General features: G+C 37.2%; 1 protein-coding gene across 1 annotated transcript; it reads left to right on the top strand.

Annotated features, from left to right (window-relative positions):
- The first annotated feature begins 293 nt into the window (after positions 1–293).
- Positions 294–21,744, top strand: LOC139710509 (uncharacterized). The gene is made up of 12 exons (XM_071622441.1): positions 294–369; positions 3,125–3,265; positions 10,686–10,960; positions 11,354–11,472; positions 13,001–13,651; positions 14,396–14,525; positions 15,301–15,363; positions 15,837–15,933; positions 17,370–17,412; positions 18,324–18,403; positions 19,285–19,440; positions 20,889–21,744. Exons 1-12 carry the CDS (start codon positions 301–303, stop codon positions 20,997–20,999), a joined length of 1,935 nt encoding a protein of 644 aa, XP_071478542.1. The 5' UTR covers positions 294–300; the 3' UTR covers positions 21,000–21,744.
- The last annotated feature ends 1,236 nt before the right edge of the window (positions 21,745–22,980 follow it).

Genomic DNA, 22,980 nt, shown 5'->3' with positions numbered 1-22,980 from the left:
GAATTTGTGGAAGTTTCAGTGTGACATAGAGGTCAGTATTATATCATTGATTCAAAGAGTGATACATGAAGATAATAACGAGTATTTTGAGGAATATTTTTTGAGTGGAATGATTACATATTTGGAATCACTGTGTTATGAAATGATAAGGTATTGCAGTATGATGACATCAACACAATGTGCGGTTACAAAGGATGCTCAAAATAATGTCACTATTAGAGGATAGAAATTTCACGTTTGTTTCCTTTTCTTTTCTTCTCTTCTTTCATTCCTATTTGCTGTGGCCAGGAGGATGAGGGTATGCCGTCCACATCGTCTACTCAGCCTCCTCAGGGACTCAATGTCTTCCAACAACTCTTCACACAAAAGGTTTGACATCTCAGAATATTGCCTATTCTACTGTATTCTTTTCATCCACATCTGACAGATTGTTGAACATCATTTCCTTCTCATCAACTCCTCTCATATGAACAATGTGTACACACTAATGTATTATTATTGTGAATTCTTGTTCAAAGGAATGATATAGGTGTTGCTGAAATTTGTAAAATGCAAGTGTTCATATTGCAAGGCACATTGGGTTGAATTTAACTTCAATGGTAGACTGCTTGTAGTGACTTATAGTGAAATAACAGTCACGAGTGAGAAGTCCTACCCAACAGATGTGATTTTGGTCACATAACTATGACATTGGTAATCCTTTTTATGTATAAATTTGACATCACTCAATTAGTGTATTTTACTTTTTCATTTATAAGATGGCTATGTTTGTTACATTAGTATTGATAACAAAGGACATGGCACTGCATATACAGTAGTCACATATAGGCCTTTCAGCAAAGGTAATATGTTGAGTCTCTTAGGATCACATTTCTTATAAGAAGTTTTAAATCAATGACATTGTTGACAAAGCAAGCAAAAGATTTTTGTGGCAAAAGATTTTTGTGGCAAAAGATATAATTTTGCTTCACATCATGAATTATGAACTGAAGGACCTGTGAATCTGATCATCAGAGTGAAAGATTGGTAGCCTGGTTGTTACCGTACACCCTTGAATAATGCAGATTTTGTTTTGTTTTTTCATGGTTGAGAACAGCAGGCAATTACTTAAATGAAGTTGGTTACGCCTCATTTGTCAACGTTTTAAAGAATTGTTCAGTCTTCAACAGATCATTTATTAGTAGTGTAAAGGGAAGCATGGGTGTTTTAAGTTCTGTTGGATGTTGGCCAAATCACTGTGCATCAAACAAGGTCAAAGCCATTGTGTGGAAAGGGTATGTAAATCAAGGTACATGTGGATTTTAAAAAAAAATTATAGTCAATGTTTTTCTTTGATTGGTTATTAAGTTCCTTTTCATGGGTTCTAGTGATGCTGTATTTCCTGTTTAGCATATGGTTTTTTACACATTTCATATCCTGCTGGTTAGAGCAGGATATTACTTCATGTATCAAATGTTTGCAGCACAAAGAAAGACAAAAAGACAAGTCAAGCTCAGTAACAAAGCTGAGGATGACATTAAGAACAAAGTTGACAGGCTAGCTGGAACAGATACTGATACACCGTATCTAACTCTGACAAGAAGTTCATATTTTGCAACAAATATGGTAGCCAGGTACAGTATGCAGTATGTATAGGTGTATACTTTAACGGAGAGGTTTTATATCAGCATTAGATTATTAGATTGTAGTGTGGAAAGCACACACTATTTACAACTTCATCATCCAAAGTATGCCTCTCTGTGATAATTTTTCTTTCATTTTTCATTGAATACTGACACCTGAAGTGAATACGACATTGGGCATCATATCTGAAGACTGCCAAATTTTAGACTGAAATGGCGTGCCAGCATGACATTTTAATCAGTTTTACCTTAGTATTCTGTCCATTATTTTTATTGATTTTTTTGTTTGTTTGTTTATAATACCAGCAAGCATTTTAATCATCCTACAAATGTAATCGCGACCATGAATTAGATGTAATTACTTTCACTTTGCAATGCCTTCTCGAGTTTCACAACTCATTGACACTCTACAAACAAGGACAATTTTCCAGGGAATCTCTCCCCCCCCCCCCCCCCCACCCGATCAACTTTGGCTGTGTTTATCTAACATGAGAGAGAGAATCACATTTTGAAATCTGTTTCGGATGGCCTTTACAATCGTGTTTGAAATGCGATTCTGATTGTGCCACGTTTATCTAACCGTCATATAATTTGAGTGTTGTCGCTGCAGAGCTGCTTTGCGCCGTTTGACCCAGAAGTAGAAGTCAACCGAGGTGTGTGTTTTTTGTAACTGATGGCGTGTATACTGGAAGTTGACCTTGGCAGCTTGGAGATATAAAGGCGTTTCAAAATGAAATTGCAATTATCTACTCGCAGAAAGATGATCGTGGCCTCAAACATGTTTCACATTGCCCTTTGAATGGCATTTCAAATCGGTGTTGCTGAACACGTTTGAAAACAGGGTTCCATTTATCTATCACTCCAAAATACCTCAAACGCGTTTAGGATCGCGATTCTGCCTTAGAAAATTTTAGATAAATGCACTCTTTGACTGAAAAGAGTTAAATAACATAAGCAAGATTTCTTGTTTGCCAGCATTTTCTGTATGTCTCTGGTCACCAAATATTAGTATGATCATTTCTTTACATGCCCATTCAGTGTCCACATTACGCTATTTGTATTTGTATGTGTTCCAAAGAATGAAGAGTTCTGCAAAATCACATGGTAAAGATTGCTAGTTTGAGATGTCCATTTTATACTATATCTTATGATTCACTGACCTTTATGTCATCTGTTACTTTCTTCAACTCATATTGTACAATCTTCCCCGATATTTTGCTTTCTGCAATGCAACTTTATTCACTCTTTATATGTTTACATGAATCCCCAAACAATGTTACTTCATACACTGTGAATTGAACCTAAGATTACGAAAGATGTTTTTTTTCCCCTCCCTCATCCAAGCACCATAGAAACAAGCAACATTATGCTAATTCTAGAACCTCTATCAAAAGTCCCGACAAGATTTTAATTGTTTGTAAATTTTCGACACATTTCTCTATTCCTTGCTTTAACTGGTTGAGACCATCACCTTTCTCATTCTTGAATGTTCTCTCTGACAGCTCCTACCCATAGACTCCAGCACTGGCTGGCAGCTGGCTGGGGTCAGTCATGAACTGAGATGCTGGGAGAGGAAGGTAGAGCTTGGAGATGGATCCTTCAGTCTCCATGGCTCCTGTACCATTGTACCATCTCATCCTCAGGTATACAGTATATCCCTGTCTCTCATGTACTTCATTATATTCCTCTTTGAACGTAATGAGCATTTTTATGACAGTGCATGAAACAGAGCTGTGGGTGCTTCAGTCTTACAGTGTACCATCTGAATTCAATTTTTTCTGTTCCTCATTTGTGATGGTAGCTGCATAGAGTGTGTTGCAGATAGCTGTATTGCATGCTGTTCTGGTAATTACAAGGAATATCGGAAGGGATTTCAGATTTCATAAGATATCAATTAACTGAAGCTAACATCACAATCAAGTTGTAGCATTGATATCAATAGTGATGTACACTTGTACTATTGACTCCTGCTTTCCACCAAAACAAAATTTGTCATTGCAGTTTTCTACAATTTACCAATAACATAAGGCTTGCTGGGCAGCATTTCATGAAACTTGGAAGTCACTGACAACTGTTTTAAGCTACTGAAATCCTTGCACCTGATTGGCTGAAAGCAAATTTGTCAGTGAAAAATCACTGACAAAACACTTGATAAATTGCCCCCTTGGCAAATTACCAATATTGCTAACATCTGAAAGAGAGTATATGCATGCGTATCACTAGCTCAAGCATACATGTGTGTCAAACAAATGTCACACACATTACAACACAGATAAACATTGTGAAGACCGTGCATCTTTGAACAACACTGATATAGTCTATCATTGCTTTCAACTACAACAGAAAACCCATCAAGTCTGTGGATCATGCGACTGCAATACCTTTTTTTTTTTTTGGGGGGGGGGGGGGGGGGGGGACAGCACAAACTGTTAAATTTGCCGAAAGCTGTGTCATTATTGAATTGATGAACTTTGCTTTGCAAGACAGCAATGGCAATAACCCCCACCCCCCCCCCCCCCCCAAAAAAAAAAAACAAAAAAAAAACACACAAACAAACAAAAACCAACAACAATATATTCAACATACACACACACAAACAAACAAACAACAAGTGGGGAGTGATATCATTATCCAGGGTAATGGCAGTCCATCTATCCTTCTATCCTTCTGATATAATCATGCTGAAGTTTTGATAGCTTTCAGCACAAAGGGGTCAACTTTCAGAGTTTGTTTTGATGGCCAAACTTCTCCAGCGTGAAATACCTTTCTTTCAATACACCTAGGATTTGAAGCTAACCTATGTTGATGCATTGAAAGTAAATTTAAGAATGCATAACAAACTGAAGTGAGAGACAAAATCCCAAGATATTATAGAATATAAAACTGAGAGTCGGTAGGATCTGTGATGGTAAGCAAGTAATGCAAGAGGGGAGGGATTATCAAGTTTTGCATTGATGGGTCCATGACAGGCTTATTATGGGAAGGATTAAATTGGATCAAGGACGTTTCTCAGCTTTTCCTTTCTTTTTCCACATTGCACAGGAGCATAATAATATACTACTCAACAGAGTTCAGTAGTTCATGATATTAACTCTTTGCTGAATGACATGGAGATTGAAATATGGGGCTCTTTGATAACTTAGTCAGTGCCCTGAAATGACGAGGCAGTTTTTGCATGGCATATTAAAGTGAATTATCAGTTTTCGGTGAAGATATTGATCGGCTGCTGTCATTGTTCCTCTGACTGATATTAATGGAAAATTTGTAATAAAAATCATCTATGGACAGCAAGTGTTTTGCTGAGCAGTTGAGGACATTTCTAATATGTTTTGTCAAAAATCTGCCAAGATTAAACATTTGACAGTTCTGTTATTTTTGTCTTTTTTAGTTCTCTGTGACGTGTAACTTCTTGCTCTACGTTCCAATGGGGGGAAAAAAAGACATCAATATCATTTCATGGCTTTTTGCTATAATTGCTTTTGAAAGATAAGTGCTGGTGAAACACTGCTGTGGGTTCAAGACTTGCCCTTTGCCTCAACATTGACAAGGCCTGAAATTGCCTCTTGCACCTCTAGCAAGCTGTTTGGCTTAATAGGCATATTTCCTTTGTGGAGAAACACAATGAATACTGTCTATGGTTACCATGACAAGTTAGAGTCAATAGTGCTGCTACCAACAAAAGCAGTGGCAACAATTGGTTCAATTGATGGCTGTGCAGGTGGTAGTCAATTTAGGTTGCTCATGATCTGGGTCTAGAACGTGCTGAAGCAGGCAGAGTGCATCAATAATGAATGGTTTCAGAAACATCCGCCTGTGTGACTTCATTCATACCTCATTTATCACACCACTGTCAACGTTTCATAGATATTGATCATGGAGCGATTGATTATAACCTGTATTATAGGAATTTTATTCACAGTCTCTCATGAAATTGCTTAATTTTGATAGCAATTTTGTACACTTTCTTCTGTGCTAGCTTTGCAATTGTGTTGCATATATTTTTTACCCTTTTACAAAGCAGTGATATATGCACACTGTCTGTGCCAGGATTAATATGAAATATATATTTTGCATTTGTCAGGATTCTGAATACATTGCTTCTGTTCATACACTTCTAGGCATACAAACAATCACATCTAGGAATACGCTGTGCACTATAGCATTTGTTGAAGCTCATTAAATGCCAAACTACTGTAGAACCAGAAACATTTGTGGCACAAAACTTCATGAATTGGAGCCAAAGGCCTTCTTTTTTTTTTAGCATGAAACTTTTGCAAATTAGTGACTGGCTTTCAGTGCATTGGATGGACAAAAACTTTTATGTGCATTTTACTTTTGTGAATCTTGGCTCCTTGCAATATTTGCAAAAGTTTCATGCATGCAAAAATTTATGGTTTTACAGTATATACCAAATACATTTTGTATGTTGGAAAATGGAATTATTGATAGGAAAATGTAGTTTAATCATGTTGTAGGATCTCCTGTAAAATTGGTTGATGCTGGGTTAGAATGAAATGATATCTACCTGCTTGTTTCTTTGTTGTTGTTTTTTGTGATGAATGGTTATGTCTTCTCCACTTAAGCACAGTCACTGTTTGTACAGTATGAAAATACAAAGACTTTGTATACAATTTATCTGCTAGTAGTGCTCAAAGTTAACCCTTGTGCTTTTAAACTTTCTAAATCGTAATAGACTTTGAATCTGATTTAGATTCTATGCTCTTTACCTCTGTAAAAGTGGAAATTTTGGCACGAGTAATTTTTCATGCTCACTTGGGCCAGATGAAGATTGCATGTTTTTAATTCGACTGAATCAAAATATAAAATAGTGTTATATATACCGGTAACAAGCAAAAAAAAAAAATTGAGTGCTTTTATTTTCCCTCTGGTTTCTTGTGCTAAATGCACAAAATTTCTACTTTTACAGTGATATGCAATGGATGGAAAACACCTGAACTTCAGAAGATGCGTGTCATGTGCACAAAGAGTGACATTTCGACATTGTGACATTGTAACTGACCATACTCTTATCTGGTCAGAGCACAGCCTGTTCTGTGTTCTAGTATACCACCACATTTCACGATGACTGCATGTGCTGAACATCCACATCTTATAGCTACCTGTGAGCTTTTGTGTGTTGTGTGGTCTGGTACCCAGAGATCTTTGAGTTATAGTAGTACTGTTGCATAACTGTTTGTGATGGGACGGTATTTGTGTATCTTGTGCTACATGAGCCTGCTAGTAAAAAAGATTGAAAAAAGGAAAAAAAAAGTTGCAATGAAAAGGGGAAAGTAATGGCCAGTACTAATACTATTTGTGACCCTGCATCACAAAACCAACAAAAGGTCGCCAGACATGGATTTTTAGTTAAGGGCAGATTCTGAAAGAGCAGACTCTGAGCTTTAATATGATGTATAATTCAGCTCAAATGGACACTCCTAGCCTATCTAAATATTTGAAAGAAAGCACACACTGTGGAAAAGTGTGGACTGAGAACAGAGGCTCTGAAGTACAGGGTCTATTGAAGTGCTTAATCTTTACCAAGCCGTGCTAGCTGTGCGATGAATGTGACAAAAACAGGACGTAAATCATCGGAGCAAGAACAATGAAGGGATTATGGGATTGAGCTGAAATTGGGCATGCTATATTAACATCCTTTGTCCGTGATTACTGCCAAATTTCAAAGCAGTAGCATCACCTTTTCTTAAGTTATTAGAGTTGAAAGTTAAGAGTGTGCAATGGGTTTTTAAGAAATGAAAAGGGGACTCTTTAAGACACACCTTCTCACAGTGCTGTACAAAAAAAGTGTGTAAGAAAAACTGCTAAAAACACAATTTCCTGTTTGTTTTATGATCCCAAACTTTAGCACAATAAAGAAGAAGATTTGCCTTTTCAGAAAATGTGAAAAAGTCAAAACTGGCTAGGTTGACCCATTTCACTTACCGGTATTTTCAGTCGACTGTCCTCACACAAAATCAACGTGTGCAACTTTTTGTTCGTTTTGTGATGCACAGTCACATTTTATATTTAATTCCTCTGAACTAAAGTTAACCTGAGCTAGTTAATCAGCATTTAGTCTGGACCTCCGTATCAAATGTAGATTATCAGTAGTTGGTATTCTGATAGCAAGGACTAACTGAAACCTCAGACTAAGTCTAGACTAAATATTACTCGCAGCTGAATTGTACAACGAAGAGCCTGGTACACAAGACTCGCACTTTTTTTGATGTAATGCACAAAACACAATACTGCCAAAACTACAGCTTTTTATCACACACTGGCACAGTCCCTTGAATGGTGAGACTGGCAACAAGAAGCTGTAAAAAACTCTGGAATTGGGCTCGTAATTAGTGTACGTGTTGTGGAGGGACTGCGTATAAGTACATTGGCACAGCAGTTTTGTGCGGAAAGTGAAACTGAGGAAGTTTCTGTGGATTTCTATGATGAAATAACTCTGAACTAAAGTTTAAGGCATTATTTACCATTTGCAGATGAAACAAAAATCCAACTTTAGTGCTGCAAAGTTGTTCTAAAATGTGAGTCAGCGATAGAAACAACCAATGCAAAAATGTTAATCAATATGATCAATTTTAAGTAAATACCTTTAATGTGAACTTACTCAACACATTAATCAGCACTTTAAGGACTATTTTACAGAAAAAAATGAAGAATCAACGTACCTGACAGGCTGATATGACAGACTCATATGTATGTTGAGAAAATTCACTGATTACTACATCCTACTGCCATAAGAGAATAATTTAAAGTTGATCATTGCATTTCAGATATTTTTATGCTGGCATATACGTGTTGTACACGTACACAGTATGCACTGTTCAAATCTGTGAAACTGGGGCAGATTTTCCAGTCACCATCGCATTGCACTCTGTTTCAATAGATGAGCCATTGCTAGTCAAGCCACGGTATGTATGGTACAGTACATACTGTTGAGTTAGTTGAAGTTCAGACTTTCAACTAACCCCCGTGGGAGACTAAAGATGTATGATTCAGTTCACACTTTAGTTTCAAGGTCAAGGCAAAAACTGCTGTCGGAATACCCAAAGTTAGGCCTTGCCTAAATTTTGCAAGTTAATCCTCTGCTAATCTGGACTTAAGCCTCAGACTAACTTAGTCTGTGTGATCAGAATAGCCGCCAATAAGTTTCATATCATATACTGTATATACATATATGTATGAGAAGTAGATTTTCACATTTACCAAGTAGCAAATGAAACTAAAACTGTAGCGCTACTGTTGTATGGTAGGATGGATGGGGCAGACCAAGAGAGATATTTGGACAGAGAATGTAGCTTGCATGATATAAATTAAAAAAGCATCGGCTAGGTTTGTTTGTCGCATTCCTGTCTCTGGAGTATCAGAAATGTGTATGAACAGTGATTACTGGAGACAGTTCCAATATAGTCCGAACCTGGACAGGGGTCATGATACTCAGCTTGTCACATTACTTCAGGCCAGTCATTTTGTTTAGCTGTCTCTGCCTTTCTACCCCCTCTTTCTACCCCCTCTTTCTCTCTCTCTCTCTCTCTCTCTCTCTCTCTCTCTCTCTTTCTGTGCATTTTCCATCTTTGTTTGCACCCTATTTTTGTACCTGAATTTGTGCAGACATTCTGTCGTTTGATTTATTTTGTTTTCATGTTTTATTTCAGATGTCGATATTATTTTGAATAATTAGATTGGTCACAGGAAGTAGGAGTAGGACAGCTTTGATATTTTCTGGTGCATTCAAGGACAAAATCTGTTTCAGAACACAAGAGCCATGGCTTGTAGGGACCTGGTTTATAGCTGTGTGGCAAAAAATCAAATGTAATGATTTATCTTGATATGCATACAGCAAACCAGGTGTAGGAGAGTAATTACATTAGCTGCAGGTTTTCATGCAAATGTCAATCCACCAGAGAGGGGGAAGAGTTGAATTTTCAAAAACTAGGTGACATTTATTGAATTTTCCATTTTTGCACAACCAACTGGTAAAGATAACACACATTTGTATTTACATTCCCAATTTTCTTGTTTTAACTGTGTTAGGTATTTTTAGTTTGCATCGGCCTCCTGTTAGTGTGGGTCACGTGACAGCTGAAAGTTAAGTGACACATCACTGGTTATTACCATCAGAGAGGGGGAGGGGAGAAGGGAAGAGATCTCTTTCTGGTGAAGTTTTGCCAGTACTGTTTGTTGTCTAATACAAAATTCAATTCAGTTCATTTTCTTTTCTTTTTTTTTTGAGGGAGGGGGGGGGGTAGTGAAAGCAGTGGGAATGATGGTTATTGTGTTCATAGAGGGCAGTCTTGTGCTGGTATGTGTACATTGAATTCAGATTCAAATTTTATTTTCACTTCTTCTTTTTTCAACAGAATGTACAAAGAAATATGAAGAATCTGACATGCGTGTTGTTGAGAATATGCTTAGCCAACCGGGATAACAACATGTTCATGTCTACATGATCAGTACTTAAAAGAGACATGCAGCAATTTTTTAAACACTCTGGGAAAAAAAAAGTGGAGGTACCCACTCAAAAGACAAAAACGAAGAAATATACATAACTAGAAAAGCACTCTGAGAGCGCAGACCTCCGCCAAGCATGCAGCCCATTTCCACCCGCACTGATCTTGTTTGAGGTCAGTGTGCTGAAAGCCGCCTGATTTCCCAATATAGAAGCCTTTGTTACGTCATAAACCCTCAGCTGCACAGCGCGCCTCACCCTAGCAGAAACTAGAGCACGCGCTGTAGTGCGCACATGCAAACCTCAAATACGCGCAGCCTGAACTCCCAAGTTCATTGACCCTACCTCCCAAAATATCAAAAATCCTTCATACATTCCCCAAAAATTCTCGGATCACCACCAAAAGTTAATCGTTTGTTACTTGTGTCATTCTCAACCTTTCCTGCAAGTTTCATCACAATCCGTTCACTACTTTTTGAGTTATTTTGCACACGGACAAACGAACGAACCAACTAACAAACAAACCAATGGTAACGAAAACATAACCTCCCCCCTTGGCAGAGGTAATAAGTGGATCTCCTTATGATTATGTATCTTGCCAGGTGATACTGGAGACATTGAAGGATACAGAGAAGTTCTTAGAGTGGGACAATGAGGTGATTGGCTGCAGCTATGTCTCCCTTCCCTCGACCACCGAGGCTTCCGACTACCCTCTGATGGCCGATGTGGTCAGCCTAGCGCTGTCGCCTCGCTATTCCCCTCCAGATGGTATGGTGGACAGGATACTGGCCTTCCTGACCACGCCTTTCAAACTCTTGTCCAGAGGAGCGGTGGATATGTCCAGCAGCAATTTTCACAAGCCTGCAGTGGTTGCCAGGTGGGTACCAGGAACTTTATTTGCTCTGACGTGACCCTTCATTCCTGTCATTGTAAACCATTGAACCACACAGGTTCCTTGATAGCTTGTTGCTGATATGCTGTAGGTTAGGCAGTTTAGTATGAGACAGGTTTTCTAAAAGTTTTCAATCATTTCGGAGACATCATTGCCTAGTGTGACATGAGATACACCTGTCCATTGAGGAAATACACTTTTGTACTGTTAGCAAACTGGAAATATCTGCTTTATTTTGCTGTTTTGTTTTTGTTATGTCATAATTACATGTGTCATCCTGTGTGGTAGATCGTATCACATTAGTATTTTAATTGAGGCTATGTGCTCGATAGCTAGATGTCAGAACTCATTTTTGCTGTTGTTTTTTTTTTATTACAGATCATGGCGAATGGAGGAGGACATGTCAATCTGGTTGTTCTGTAGGACCGTCTTCAAGGGCAAAGGTCGTATCTTGCAAGAGCTGTGGAGTTACAGTTTTGCACAACCTTCTGAAGAAGGTACATAGAGCATTAATTTCCTGTTAAGAGATTCTGTGTACTGTAAAAGTGGAAATTTTCGCGGTGTTGAAATTTTCGTGCATTTCGCGCAACAGAAACTAGCGCGAAAATAAAAGCACGCGAATATTTTTGCTTGCCATGTGTTCCAGTAGCTGATGTCCTAATTCCGCGGAATTAAAAACACGCAAAACTCTTCTTATTCTTCTGAGCGCGAAAAATTAGTCGCGTGAAAATATCAACTTTTACAGTACACCATATATTTAGCGAGTCTAATGTTTCGCGAATCGGGACTTACCAAGAATTTTGCAAGTGTTTAATTTTGCGATCATGGAGTTCAGTAGTGAATGGAAAAATGTACATAAGCATGCATGTCGCATTCCTGTCAGGATGTGAGTTGATATTCTTGTTTGTTAATCAATATTTGCATAGCACATGACTCATGAAATTAGTGAAAATAAATGCATTGTAAAATAAAATATGGTGAATACAGTATGAGATGCCTCTTTGTCTCCATGGAATTTTAAAGACACAAAGAATGTGTGGACTTTTGTGTGGTGTTTCTTAAGCAACCAGTCTGTGCCAGAGCACCAAGTGTGCCAGAGGCATCAAAATATCTTTTGGCTGTCCACCAATCACAACACAACATCTTTTGTGTATTTGTGAACATATTACACTTGTACTTTTTGATTCAGTATCTTCAGAATCGGTTTATAGATCTAGTACAATTGTATGACGGGGCAATTCTGTGGGTAGAGTTTCGAAAATGTTTTGTGAAAATAGAGAGGTCATAGGCTATGGTAAGATTTCACTGCACAATGCACTAAGCACAATCTGACTAGGATTTAAAAGAATTTCAACATGCTTGCTAGCATGTTAAATGTAAGCAATTTACTGTTTAGGCAATTACTTGACACATGTAATTGTTTGTTTTTTCCCCAAACTGTGTGGCATGCCATAAGGGAAATTCACTTGCGAGAAAGTGGGAAACTTCTAGTAATTTTAAACTTGTTTCACAATTTAGACTCACTCTTGTAATATGTTGTTGAGATTCAGTGCAATGAAGATTTGAATATGGCTTTCAGGATAGTATGAGACATGATTGCAGTCAACATTGAGAACTGGAATTTCTTTTGTGTTCAGTCAATTATCTTGACTCTTAAATGATACTGTACATCATTATTCTCAGACTTACCTACTGTAAAAGTGAATGTTTTTGCTTGAGTAATTTTTTGGCTGATTACAATGAATTTCGTGTGTTTACGACAGGAATGCAATTGCATGCAAAAATATTTGCTTGCTTTTATTTTCACGCTAGCTTCTGGAAGTGCGAAATGTGCGAAAAATTTCCACATCGGGAAAATTCCACTCTTACAGTTAATGACTGTCTGCAGACGAGTATGTATAATATATTATATGTAAACCCAATCTGACCCAAAGGTGCAGCTGTAATTGTTATACAGTTATTGAATTGAAATGTATATTTTTGATATGACATTTAACATGCTGAATATTATGGTTTCCCAATCAGATCCCAACAAGAGCATCATGCATCACATCACCTGCACCTCTACATCCCAGAGTGACTCTCACCAAAGAGAGAAACCTACCTTGCGCCTTGCTGCCCTCAAACAGTACTTTGAACTCAGAGACCTGAAGGTCCGCCCTCTACGCCACACTAGCCTTCGCCACCTCAACACTCACATTCACCCTTCAAGTATGAAGGGCCACTCCAAGGGCTCATGCTCACCCAACAAGTCAGTTTTCTGCTTGCCGTCGGAGGGCTTTTCAGATCACAGAGACATTGATGCAAACTTTTTGCCAATTTACTCAGGTGAGAGCACTGAGCTGATTGCCGGGAGAGACAAGTCTCCGCACCGATCAACACCGAGTCGGGCAAACGGGTCGCGGAAGCCGCGTGCAACCAGCCTGAATTTTGACAGCTCGTGGCAGCAAGACCATTCGTCCAGTGATGATGCTGGGTTCTACAGTGAGCGCAAGGAGGTTCCTCTCAGGTACCGCAAACAGCGGGTCAAGAAGGCACTCAGTGCAGATGCAGCAGCCACTGGGGAGAGGAAGGGCATGGTGACTCCAGTGGGGAGAGAGAAAGATGGGAGTCAGTCTCCTGACAGAAACACCACCAAACAGGGCTCGGGGGATTTTGAGTTGAATGGGGCCATAGGTTAGTAGTCATCTGCCAAACTCAGACACTTACAAAGTTTCTTTTATCACACTATCAGAAAACTGTTTCCATTGACAATGACATTGTATATGTGATAGATGGTGATGTAAATTGGTCAGTTAATTTTTGATCTGTTTCTGCACATAGGCATTATATTCCATCTTCAGATATTTCATATGACAGTAATTTTGTTATAGTCTGTGTTAAGTTGTCCTTAATGTAATGACTACTGCTTACTGCAGATTGAAAGTCAAGTTCATGTTAGTGTTATTTCTCTATGTGAATTGTAAACAAGTGAATAGCAAAATAATGAATAGTACACTAGCATGGTAACAAATTTTGCAGGAATACAAAACAAAACATTCAACAGAAGTATAGCCATCAAAATGCATGATATGGAAAGACTACCTGAGCCTGAAGAGCTTGTACTTTGACAAAATGAAGTTAGGATGAAGTGTTCCGTATGCAAATGTCAAGAAGAACTAAAACAAAATGCACCATCAGTAACAGCAAAAGGAGCAGCACACTACATCTACAGGAATGAGATAGCAGGTAGGTACTTGAGTATGGGAGTGCATTTTTTGATGCTTAGAGATACTTGGGAGACAATCATTTTCATGTTACAAACTGAAAACAAGTTTTGTTATTGTTCTTTTAGCAGAGTATTCTAATCTTTTAGGTCTCATTGTTCCACTTGAATTTATCATTTTAGTAACTGGAGCATGTCTTGTTTCCAAATACTAGAAAACCTTGATGAATACAAGACCTTGGCAAACGAGAGTGCTGAATACGTGTTGCAGGAGAGTTTAAAAGCAGCCACCATCAACGTCAATGCTCCGGAAGATGACCAGATCGTTCAGACCGGAGGATGGTCGTAAGTTTTAACATATACATGTCTTCAAAAGACCTCCTTGGGGCCAAGCCACCTAAATTGTGATATTCAATTTTGCTGAGAGACGATCAGGATCACACATTTTTAGACATCGCTTAATGTGGGGTTTTTTTTTCAGTCAGTTGCAACTTTCTTGCATGTGACAATGAGTCATGTTTTTGTCAATAATGGAATAATTGTTTATTTGTTTTGAAGGATATAGTCTTGTCAAGTGTGACAATAATCAGGGCTTGGACATTGCGGTGGCCCACTGGCCTGTGGCCACTAAAAATTGATGTCGGGCCACCAAAATTGCCAAAAGGTTGTATTTTGGTGGTCTGATTGGGCAACTACATGTAGGATTCAAAATGGACTATTCTGTTTCCTTTATTTCCGGCCAATACATTTGTTTATCTGGCCATCAAAATTTGATATTCAAGGATATTAGTGGCCCTAATGGGCTACCAGAGAAAAAAAAGTTGGTGTCGAGCCCTGCATATTGGAAAGTCTTCTTTGAGTTTCTGACTTTATTATTCTCTGTTAGTTTTACATGTTAAGCTAATGCAGTTTATGTTGTGAATTGATTATTCTGTGAAGAAAACTGGAATTCTGTACTAAGACTTGAGTAATGTGTAGAAGAGGACACTTGTAACACTTGACTTGAAGCCACTTTGTCTGCAAACTGACAGCCTTTAGATATAGCCACAATAAAGTGGAGATGATGTACCTATCTACCATGTGGCTTAACTTCTCCTGACTAAAATGTTTTCTCTCTCAGCTTCCATTGTTTGGAGAAGGATGTTGTCATCTTGAAGAAACCAAAACAGGGGAAGTATTATAGGTAAGACATCTCCCTCTAGATTCTTTGATATATAGAGGCAGGTTCTAGATGTAATCACTAATCCTGGAAGTTATTCATGTTACTCCATACAGGTCTGAGAATACACAAAATGTTTCTTGCAAGTAATATAATGCATCTGATGAGACCAAAAAATGTGATAGCAAAATAGTATTGTTTTGTTGGGGGGTTTTTTTCTCACTTATTTGGCATGTCCAACAATATTGCATCTGTGATAGAAGAGTTTTGTTTCACATCAAGATGTTAATGAATTAAGGGTAGGTCTAGGTTGTTGTTGTTGTTGTGTTTTTTTTTCAGTAATTAAGAAGACACTAAAAATTATTACCCTTGTTATGAAATTCCATCCATTGACTTCTTTGCTTCAATTTCATTGTTTTAACTTTTATGTGTATATGCAGCTTTATTGCACTTATACAATAAGACAATGTTTACTTGTCATTTTCATTTCCCATCAGTTTTCTTGGAAAGGGTATTATCAAAGCTTCTCCAGACACTGTCTTAAAAGCCGTCCGCAATCCTCGGACCAGATTTACCTATGACACCATGCTGAAGGTGGGTTTTTCTTTATCTGTATTACACAAGTTAAATGTGCTGTCATCCCTGTTGCAAGTTCATTGAACACACAACAAACGGTGATGTTAGGATCGATGTCTTCACTGAATACCTGTAGGTTCATATTCAGTCTGAGCACAATAGCAGTGTATGGGTGTGATTAAGTAGTTGTGATCCAATGGGTGATTTCAAGTTCTGTGCCAGTGTTAGTGTTATCTCAGCACTAGCACTGGTGATAACTGAACTTGAATTAGTCGGTTTTGGGAGGTTGACCTCAAAATTATGGCATATTTCCAGTAGTTTGTGTTGGGCATGGTGTTAAATGTCGTATGCTGAACTCAGCTCCATCGTTTGTGTTGGCGATTTACTTGCTTTTTCCCCATTGGCTAACACTAGACCCTACTGATGATCAACTTTGTCATTTCATGTTCGGTGCTGGTGTTAGCGTTGCTGTGCGATACCCGCATTCACTTCTATAATAGATGCACATTGTATGTGCAAAATCTGTGCTGTGGAATAGTTGCCCACTTAACGTACACAAACATTCTAGACATGGCTACATAAATCTGAGCTTGGAAGCAAAAATAAGATCGTTTTGTTTTGGAGAAGGGCTGAAATTTGTGGCATTTTAATCCATCTTCTTCATTATGTGTCTAAAACTAAGCAATCATGGCAGTGCGCAATCACTTTTTTCATAGCACAATTCCCGCTGACTTTGCGATGGTTTAATGCAAACACCTATCAATAATTATGATCGTTATAATTGCATTAAATCTGATTAAATCGTAGTGGAGCTTGATTTAAGGCATTTGTTTAGGGGATAGCACTAACACTAGCACTAGTACTAAACTTGAAATCACCTAATGTGTAGGCCCACATATTTGAACTGTCAGTAGTCCACAAATGCTTTCTTGAACCCATGGAATCCTTTTGTTCAGGTTATGATTTATCAAGTAGCACTGCTCTCAATGGTTCATTTTTGTATGAATCCATCAGTGCAGTTTTTATACATTCTGGGCACTGTCTTCATATACATGTTGGATGTTTTGTTTAATGATAAAGATGTGATGAAAATGTTTAGTGAAATTCCCTTTGTTGGGTTTCCATATGCTACCGTATGTATGCCATATATTTTTCTAGTATATTTGACATATTGTTACTTGAATTCACATTCAAGAACCACATTGACTGAATGACAAAGAAGCATTATTTCTTTCAAGAAAAAAAATTCACATTTTCCAACCTTGGAGATGATAAGCACTGCATTTGCATTACTGGAGGCAATGTTTTTGTGAATTGTTAATTTCTCACATGTGGTCTACTCGTGAAATCCACAGAACAGCGATATACACCAGGTATACATTATTTTATCAAATATGTATTCATGTATTAAAAAAAAAAAGAAAACATTTTTGTCACTCCTTTCCTTTTGATAGAAAATGAACAATCCAAGAAACCTTTCAGAAGACATATGCATATGTGAGTACTCACTTCATATATAACTTTTCTTAGTACATGTTGTTTTATGTTTATTTTATGTTTAGGAAGGATTTATCCAAAGCTCAACATTAGTGATGGCCCAGTGGCTGGGGGTCACCAGAAATAGATGTTGGGCCACCGCTTTTTCATGAAATGATATGTTTGGATGGCAAATTTTTTCTTTGTTTTTATTAAATATGTTTTTCTCTTCCAGAATAGTGGGGAATTTTTCTTTATTTTCCAGGCCTTCATATTTCATTTCGGGCCTCAAAAAAAAAAAAAAAAAATGGTAGTGTCGAGCCTTGATATATCTAGTACGTAGTTTTTTAAAGAACTAAAGAAATGAGATGTGACGTGTTATTAAAGACTGATGATTCAGTTTTAGTCCAGCCAACTTTATTGTATCTTGATAAGTAAATATATGTTGAAGCTTCAAGCATGCAAAAAAAAAAAATATATATATATATTATTTACTGAAAGATATTTACATTTGTGCTTGAAAACCATACACACATTGAAAATTTTTAGATTTGAAGCAGTGATATTTCAGAAATTTATGTACATAATTTTTAAATCATAGCCTGAATTGTTGCAAATTTTAGATACCTCTCAATCATCTTTTTGATCCAGGAATTAATGCAGGAGGTATGGTTTTGCTGAAACATGAACACACACACACACACACACACACACACACACACACACACACACACACACACAATTAAAAAAATCATTAGTTTGTAGTAATAGGAAGGAATTTCTCATTAGATTTTGTACAAAGTGAATCTGATTTTTTCATTAAAGAGTATTACTGTAAGAGTAATAATGATGTTCAATGCAACATAAATAGAGAATGAGAATGTTAAGCATCACAAACCTGATGGAGGTGTTTGATATTTGTGTCCAAACAGATCACATGGTCCACGAAGTGCCTCAAGTATTGAAGAAGGAAGCCAGAGATTTCTGTGTGCTGCAAATTTGCAAGTCTGATGTAAGTTTTCCATAACAACTAGTATAAACAGAATTTTATTTCTTGTAAATTCTTAGCACTTTCAAGAGAAAGTCAGTATGCTGACATGAAATGCAGTCGATTGAGCTGAATGAGATGAAATCATTTCTGTGTGTGGAAGACGACATCTCAGAGACTTATATGTGAATGCTTTAGTTAATTGGGTTGGTGCTCTTATAAAATGTTTAATTATATTTTGAATAAGTGAGAATGATAGAGACGAATGATTTGCATGCCTCTTGAGGGTGCCTGGGTAACCGTTGCTGGTCTTTCCTTTACTTGTTTATTGGCTCCATTGTTTCTACACGGTAGAAATAAGTGAGTATTCATTACAACATTAAAGGAACTGTACAGTACTGGTTGAGGTGAGCATTTAGCTTTTAACGTTTTGCGAGATATTGAGAAACCACTCTATGAGATGTCAAAGAGCATACAATTCTAAGGGAAATTGAAAGTTTATTTGATGAAAATCAGTTTTGAAATGACTGAGATATCTAAAAACAAGGTGAAACAAAGAGATCCTAATGAAAGTCGTGGCCTGTCACATTTTATTATTATTGCTTTTTTGGATATCTCAGCCATTTGAAAACCAATTTTCATCAAATAAACGTTGAATCATTCTTGAAATTACATGCTCTTTTATATTTCATAAGAGGTTTCTCATTATTTCACAAAAAAAATGTTATAAGCCTGAATCCTCACCTCAACCATTACTGTACAGTCCCTTTAACATCATGTCAGATTTCTAGTAGAGAGACCATGAAGAATGACACATTATTAAAGCAAATGAGAACAGGTAATTCAAAAGGATTTCCTGGAATTACACTAATTTTGCTTATAAATTTTAATTTGACATGACCCAGGGTGATCACCATGTGGTCTCCTTTCGGTCAGTGGAGTGGTCAGCCTGCCCAGAGAGTGGGAGCATGACACGAGGTCACATTTTGCCCAGTGGTTGGGTCATTGAACCAGTGGGAGAGGAGCCAGGCCAGTACTCCATGGTCACCTACATTGTGCAGGTGGGTCTGTAGCAATGTGTGATTGTAATATACAACTCTTGCCATCCTGCATGTGGATTGTGTGCTTTGCCTAGTAAAAATGTCTGGGGTTTTTGAGTCCTAGCATTGTATTGACAACCCAGCAATATACCTACCTTGAGACTAAAGATATTAAATGGTATTCCACATAACAGTTCACATAAAGATATTGATATCATGGAGCCTTGAAAACAAATGCATCACAAGCACTGCCATTTATTCTGCACAGGTTTCAGCGACTAAGCATGCATACCAGATACATGGCCCTCTTATGATCACTCTCTCTTAATACAAAAAGCCCATCCACAGTCTAACAAGCAAAAAATTCGAGGGCTAATTTCATGATGCATGAAAACTTCCCCTTTTACTTTACAGACACTTTCAAGTTGTAATAGATATAGCTTGTTGTTCAGTAGTTATCAAGCATGTTATCGTATACCTTTGTCACTTTGAAGCAAGCTAATACTGAACATCTTCTTCAAACAGGTTCTCCAAGATTCAAGTTGATTATGCAAACACTGTTTGATTACAGACACTGAAAGAGTTAAATGCCAGCACAAGATGCTTGATGAGTGTTGCTTGCATTTAACAGGAAACCACATGTACATACATGAAGTGGGAGAAGTGTTCAGCGTGTATTATTATCATTATCTGTTTTCCTAGTGATTCTAAACTCTGGAAGTCAAGAAAACTAAAACAAACTTACTGGTTTTTTCAATTAACCCTGATACTGGAATGGTTTCTTAAATAAGTCTATTTGTTTTCTTATCCACAGTCTTGTGTGTGGAAACCCTTGTACAAACATCTCTGACTCATCCATCAAAATAAGCTTACTAATCAGTGAAAGTATAATGTAACTAGATAAGCACTCTGAGAGTGCAGACCTCCGCCAAGCAGCTCAATTCCACCACTGATCTTGTTCTTTCATCGAGATCAGGATTTCCATTGTATGCCTGCTGAAAATTGTCCTATTTTCCAATGTAGAAGCCTTTTGTTAACATTATCAATGTCCAGCTGCATGGCTCGCCTTGCCCTTGTAGAAACTAGAACACGCACTCTAGTGTGTGTATGCAAACCTCAAAAAATGCACAACTTGAACTCCCAAGTTCATTGACCCTACCTGCCAAAATTTTGAAAATCCTTCATAAAATCTGTAAAAAAATTCTGGATCACTACCAAACTTGAATCATCTGTTCCTTGTGCACTTCTCAACCTTTCCTGTAAGTTTCATCCAAATCCGTTCTCAACTTTTTGAGTTATTTTGCACATGGACAAACAAACAAACAAGCAAACGGTTATGAAAACATAACCCCTTCCCTTGGCAGACATAATTATAGAGTAATACATATTCTACATGTACAGTGAGTACCAACTCCATCCCAAAGAAGTAAACTATCAGTGAAACCATTCTGTTTTCTGCAATGCAACAGGTCGCCCTCTGTGGTAAAGACATTCCAGCGATTTTCGGCCAGTTCCTCACCACCAGGGTGCCTCTAAGCATTGCATATCTTCGGCTCTTCCTAGAGGCTCAGCTTCCCTGATGTGACCGTACCCACTCTCTCCTCAACCTGAGACAGCTGCGTGGAACACCCCCCTGAAGTAACTTGCGCAAAGCTTCACCACTTTTGAAGAAATAGCTGATGAAATGGCAGGAATAGTGTTGACTCATTGCAGAATAGCTGTGAAAGTGACTGCCCACATGCTTGGAAAACTGCATCTAATATACCTTATTTCAAATCATTTCTTATTGTTCATGTTTGTGGATAACAGACGAAACTTTCTTCTGGGACACATTAGGGCTGAATCATTCTGATTCCTGAAGCAGTACTGATGGAATTCTAGACATGAAATTTTTCTTTGAAAAAAAATGAAAATAATAAGAATGATATTCCTTTTCTGTCATAAGTATGCTGTTAGATGAAGATGTTAAAATAATTTCACAATACTCTGGGATAAATGGACACCAAGAAAAACCAAACAGATAATGTTTATATCCAGCAGTCTTTGAATGCTCATATAATGATTTAAACTGCATCATTCAAGCATTAAGAGCTATTCCAACCTGGCCTTTTAGTAACTTGGTTAAAAGAAAACTGGCAGTGCCTCATTGGTGTTGCCAAATTGTTTTTACATTACTGTCATCTCAAGAGGCTTTGATTGTTTCCTAGATATACAGCAATTTATTTGTCTCGTGTGGAAATCATTTCTGTTTTTTTGGACAGCTTTCGTGCCCTCCTCTTGCAAGGAATTGAGGGTGAATTATGCAGTCTGTTACTTATGGTTTGCCCAAAGTATTGCAGTTTTAGCAATTATCTGCAGCAGTTTTAGCAATTATCTGCAACAGTTGTTATACCTTTTACATTGAGGATATCAGGTCCAATGTATTATTTTTGGCATATTTCAATTTTTCTTGAAGTTGCAGCTATATTTTGTGATATCAAAGAGTTTTTCAACCAAGCTCAATAAAAATTTGTTTCTTTTTATACCAGTTTACTTCAGTAAAAATGACTGCTGCCATTGAAATGATACATAATTGTTTGCTAATACGGCATGAAATTGTTTCTGCCTGTAAACTACTGTTACTGTGTGTATTTATTTTCTCTTTTATGATTTTTTAAGGGAATTGGTTTTTCTTGATAGTGGTGATTTTTATTACATTTAAATTATTCAAAATAGTATTAGTTCTTGAAAAATGCAAAGCTTGCATGTGTTGTAAGCAATTTAATGCATGTGATATGCAAAGGGCTGAAGGATTTTGTGTTGTCGTTTGCATAATGTCACTTCCTTAATGCAATGCACTTTGAAGAATTTTAACTGAAATATTACTTTTTTTCGCTCTTTTTTTCTCAGTCTCTATGTATGTTGTGTAATTATCGTGATAGCATTCATGTGTTGTGATAAGCAGTACCTACAGTCAACATGGCTGTGATGCTGTGAAGCAAAATATTTTTCTATCTTTTGGTATAGAAGTGTGTATTTTGATGTATGACATATTACAACATTATATTTATGATCCAGTAATTGGCTGAAAATATCTTGATTGTACTGGTACCTTACAAATATATTTATTTGGTCATTGCTGTTTTGTATGTTTATTTGATGACTTGATTATTTCGGGATGCTTTTTTTTTTACTTCTTCTTCTCCCTTTTTTTTTTTTTTTTTTTTTTTTTTGGGGGGGGGTACATTTGGTTACCCAGAAAAAGATGCTCTTCAGTTAAGTTTTAATAAAAGAAGAATAGACAGATATGAAATGCAGTTTTAAAGCATGATATAGAATATTGATGTTGATTTAGGTTGAGATTTAAGCTAATGAGTATGGTAATAATTATCATGTCTATTAAAGACAGCACACATCTTTTACTATAGTCTATTAAGAGCGAGGTATGTGAGTACAATATGTTCACTGTTCCAAATTCTTGCCTTACTGTCAAAAGACACTAAAATTTTATCATTTTAAGCTAAATGTATTGTGTTGTGTTGTGATTGCAAATTGCAAAAAACTCCAAATTATAGATATACT

The sequence above is a fragment of the Diadema antillarum genome, unplaced genomic scaffold (genome assembly GCF_040938485.1).
Source record: "Diadema antillarum isolate AM-2024a unplaced genomic scaffold, OU_Dant_1.0 seq00001536_RagTag, whole genome shotgun sequence".
NCBI lineage: Eukaryota > Metazoa > Echinodermata > Echinoidea > Diadematoida > Diadematidae > Diadema > Diadema antillarum.
The sequence above is the reverse complement of the archived record's forward strand: the minus strand, read 5'-3'. Positions and strand labels throughout refer to the sequence as shown.

Excerpts from the sequence above, each read along its gene's own strand:
- LOC139710509 (XM_071622441.1), top strand. The coding sequence starts at position 301 with ATGCCGTCCACATCGTCTACTCAGCCTCCTCAGGGACTCAATGTCTTC. Across the intron at positions 3,266-10,685 it reads TTGTACCATCTCATCCTCAG|GTGATACTGGAGACATTGAA; the intron begins GTATACAGTATA and ends GTATCTTGCCAG. Across the intron at positions 13,652-14,395 it reads TGAGTTGAATGGGGCCATAG|AAAACCTTGATGAATACAAG; the intron begins GTTAGTAGTCAT and ends TCCAAATACTAG.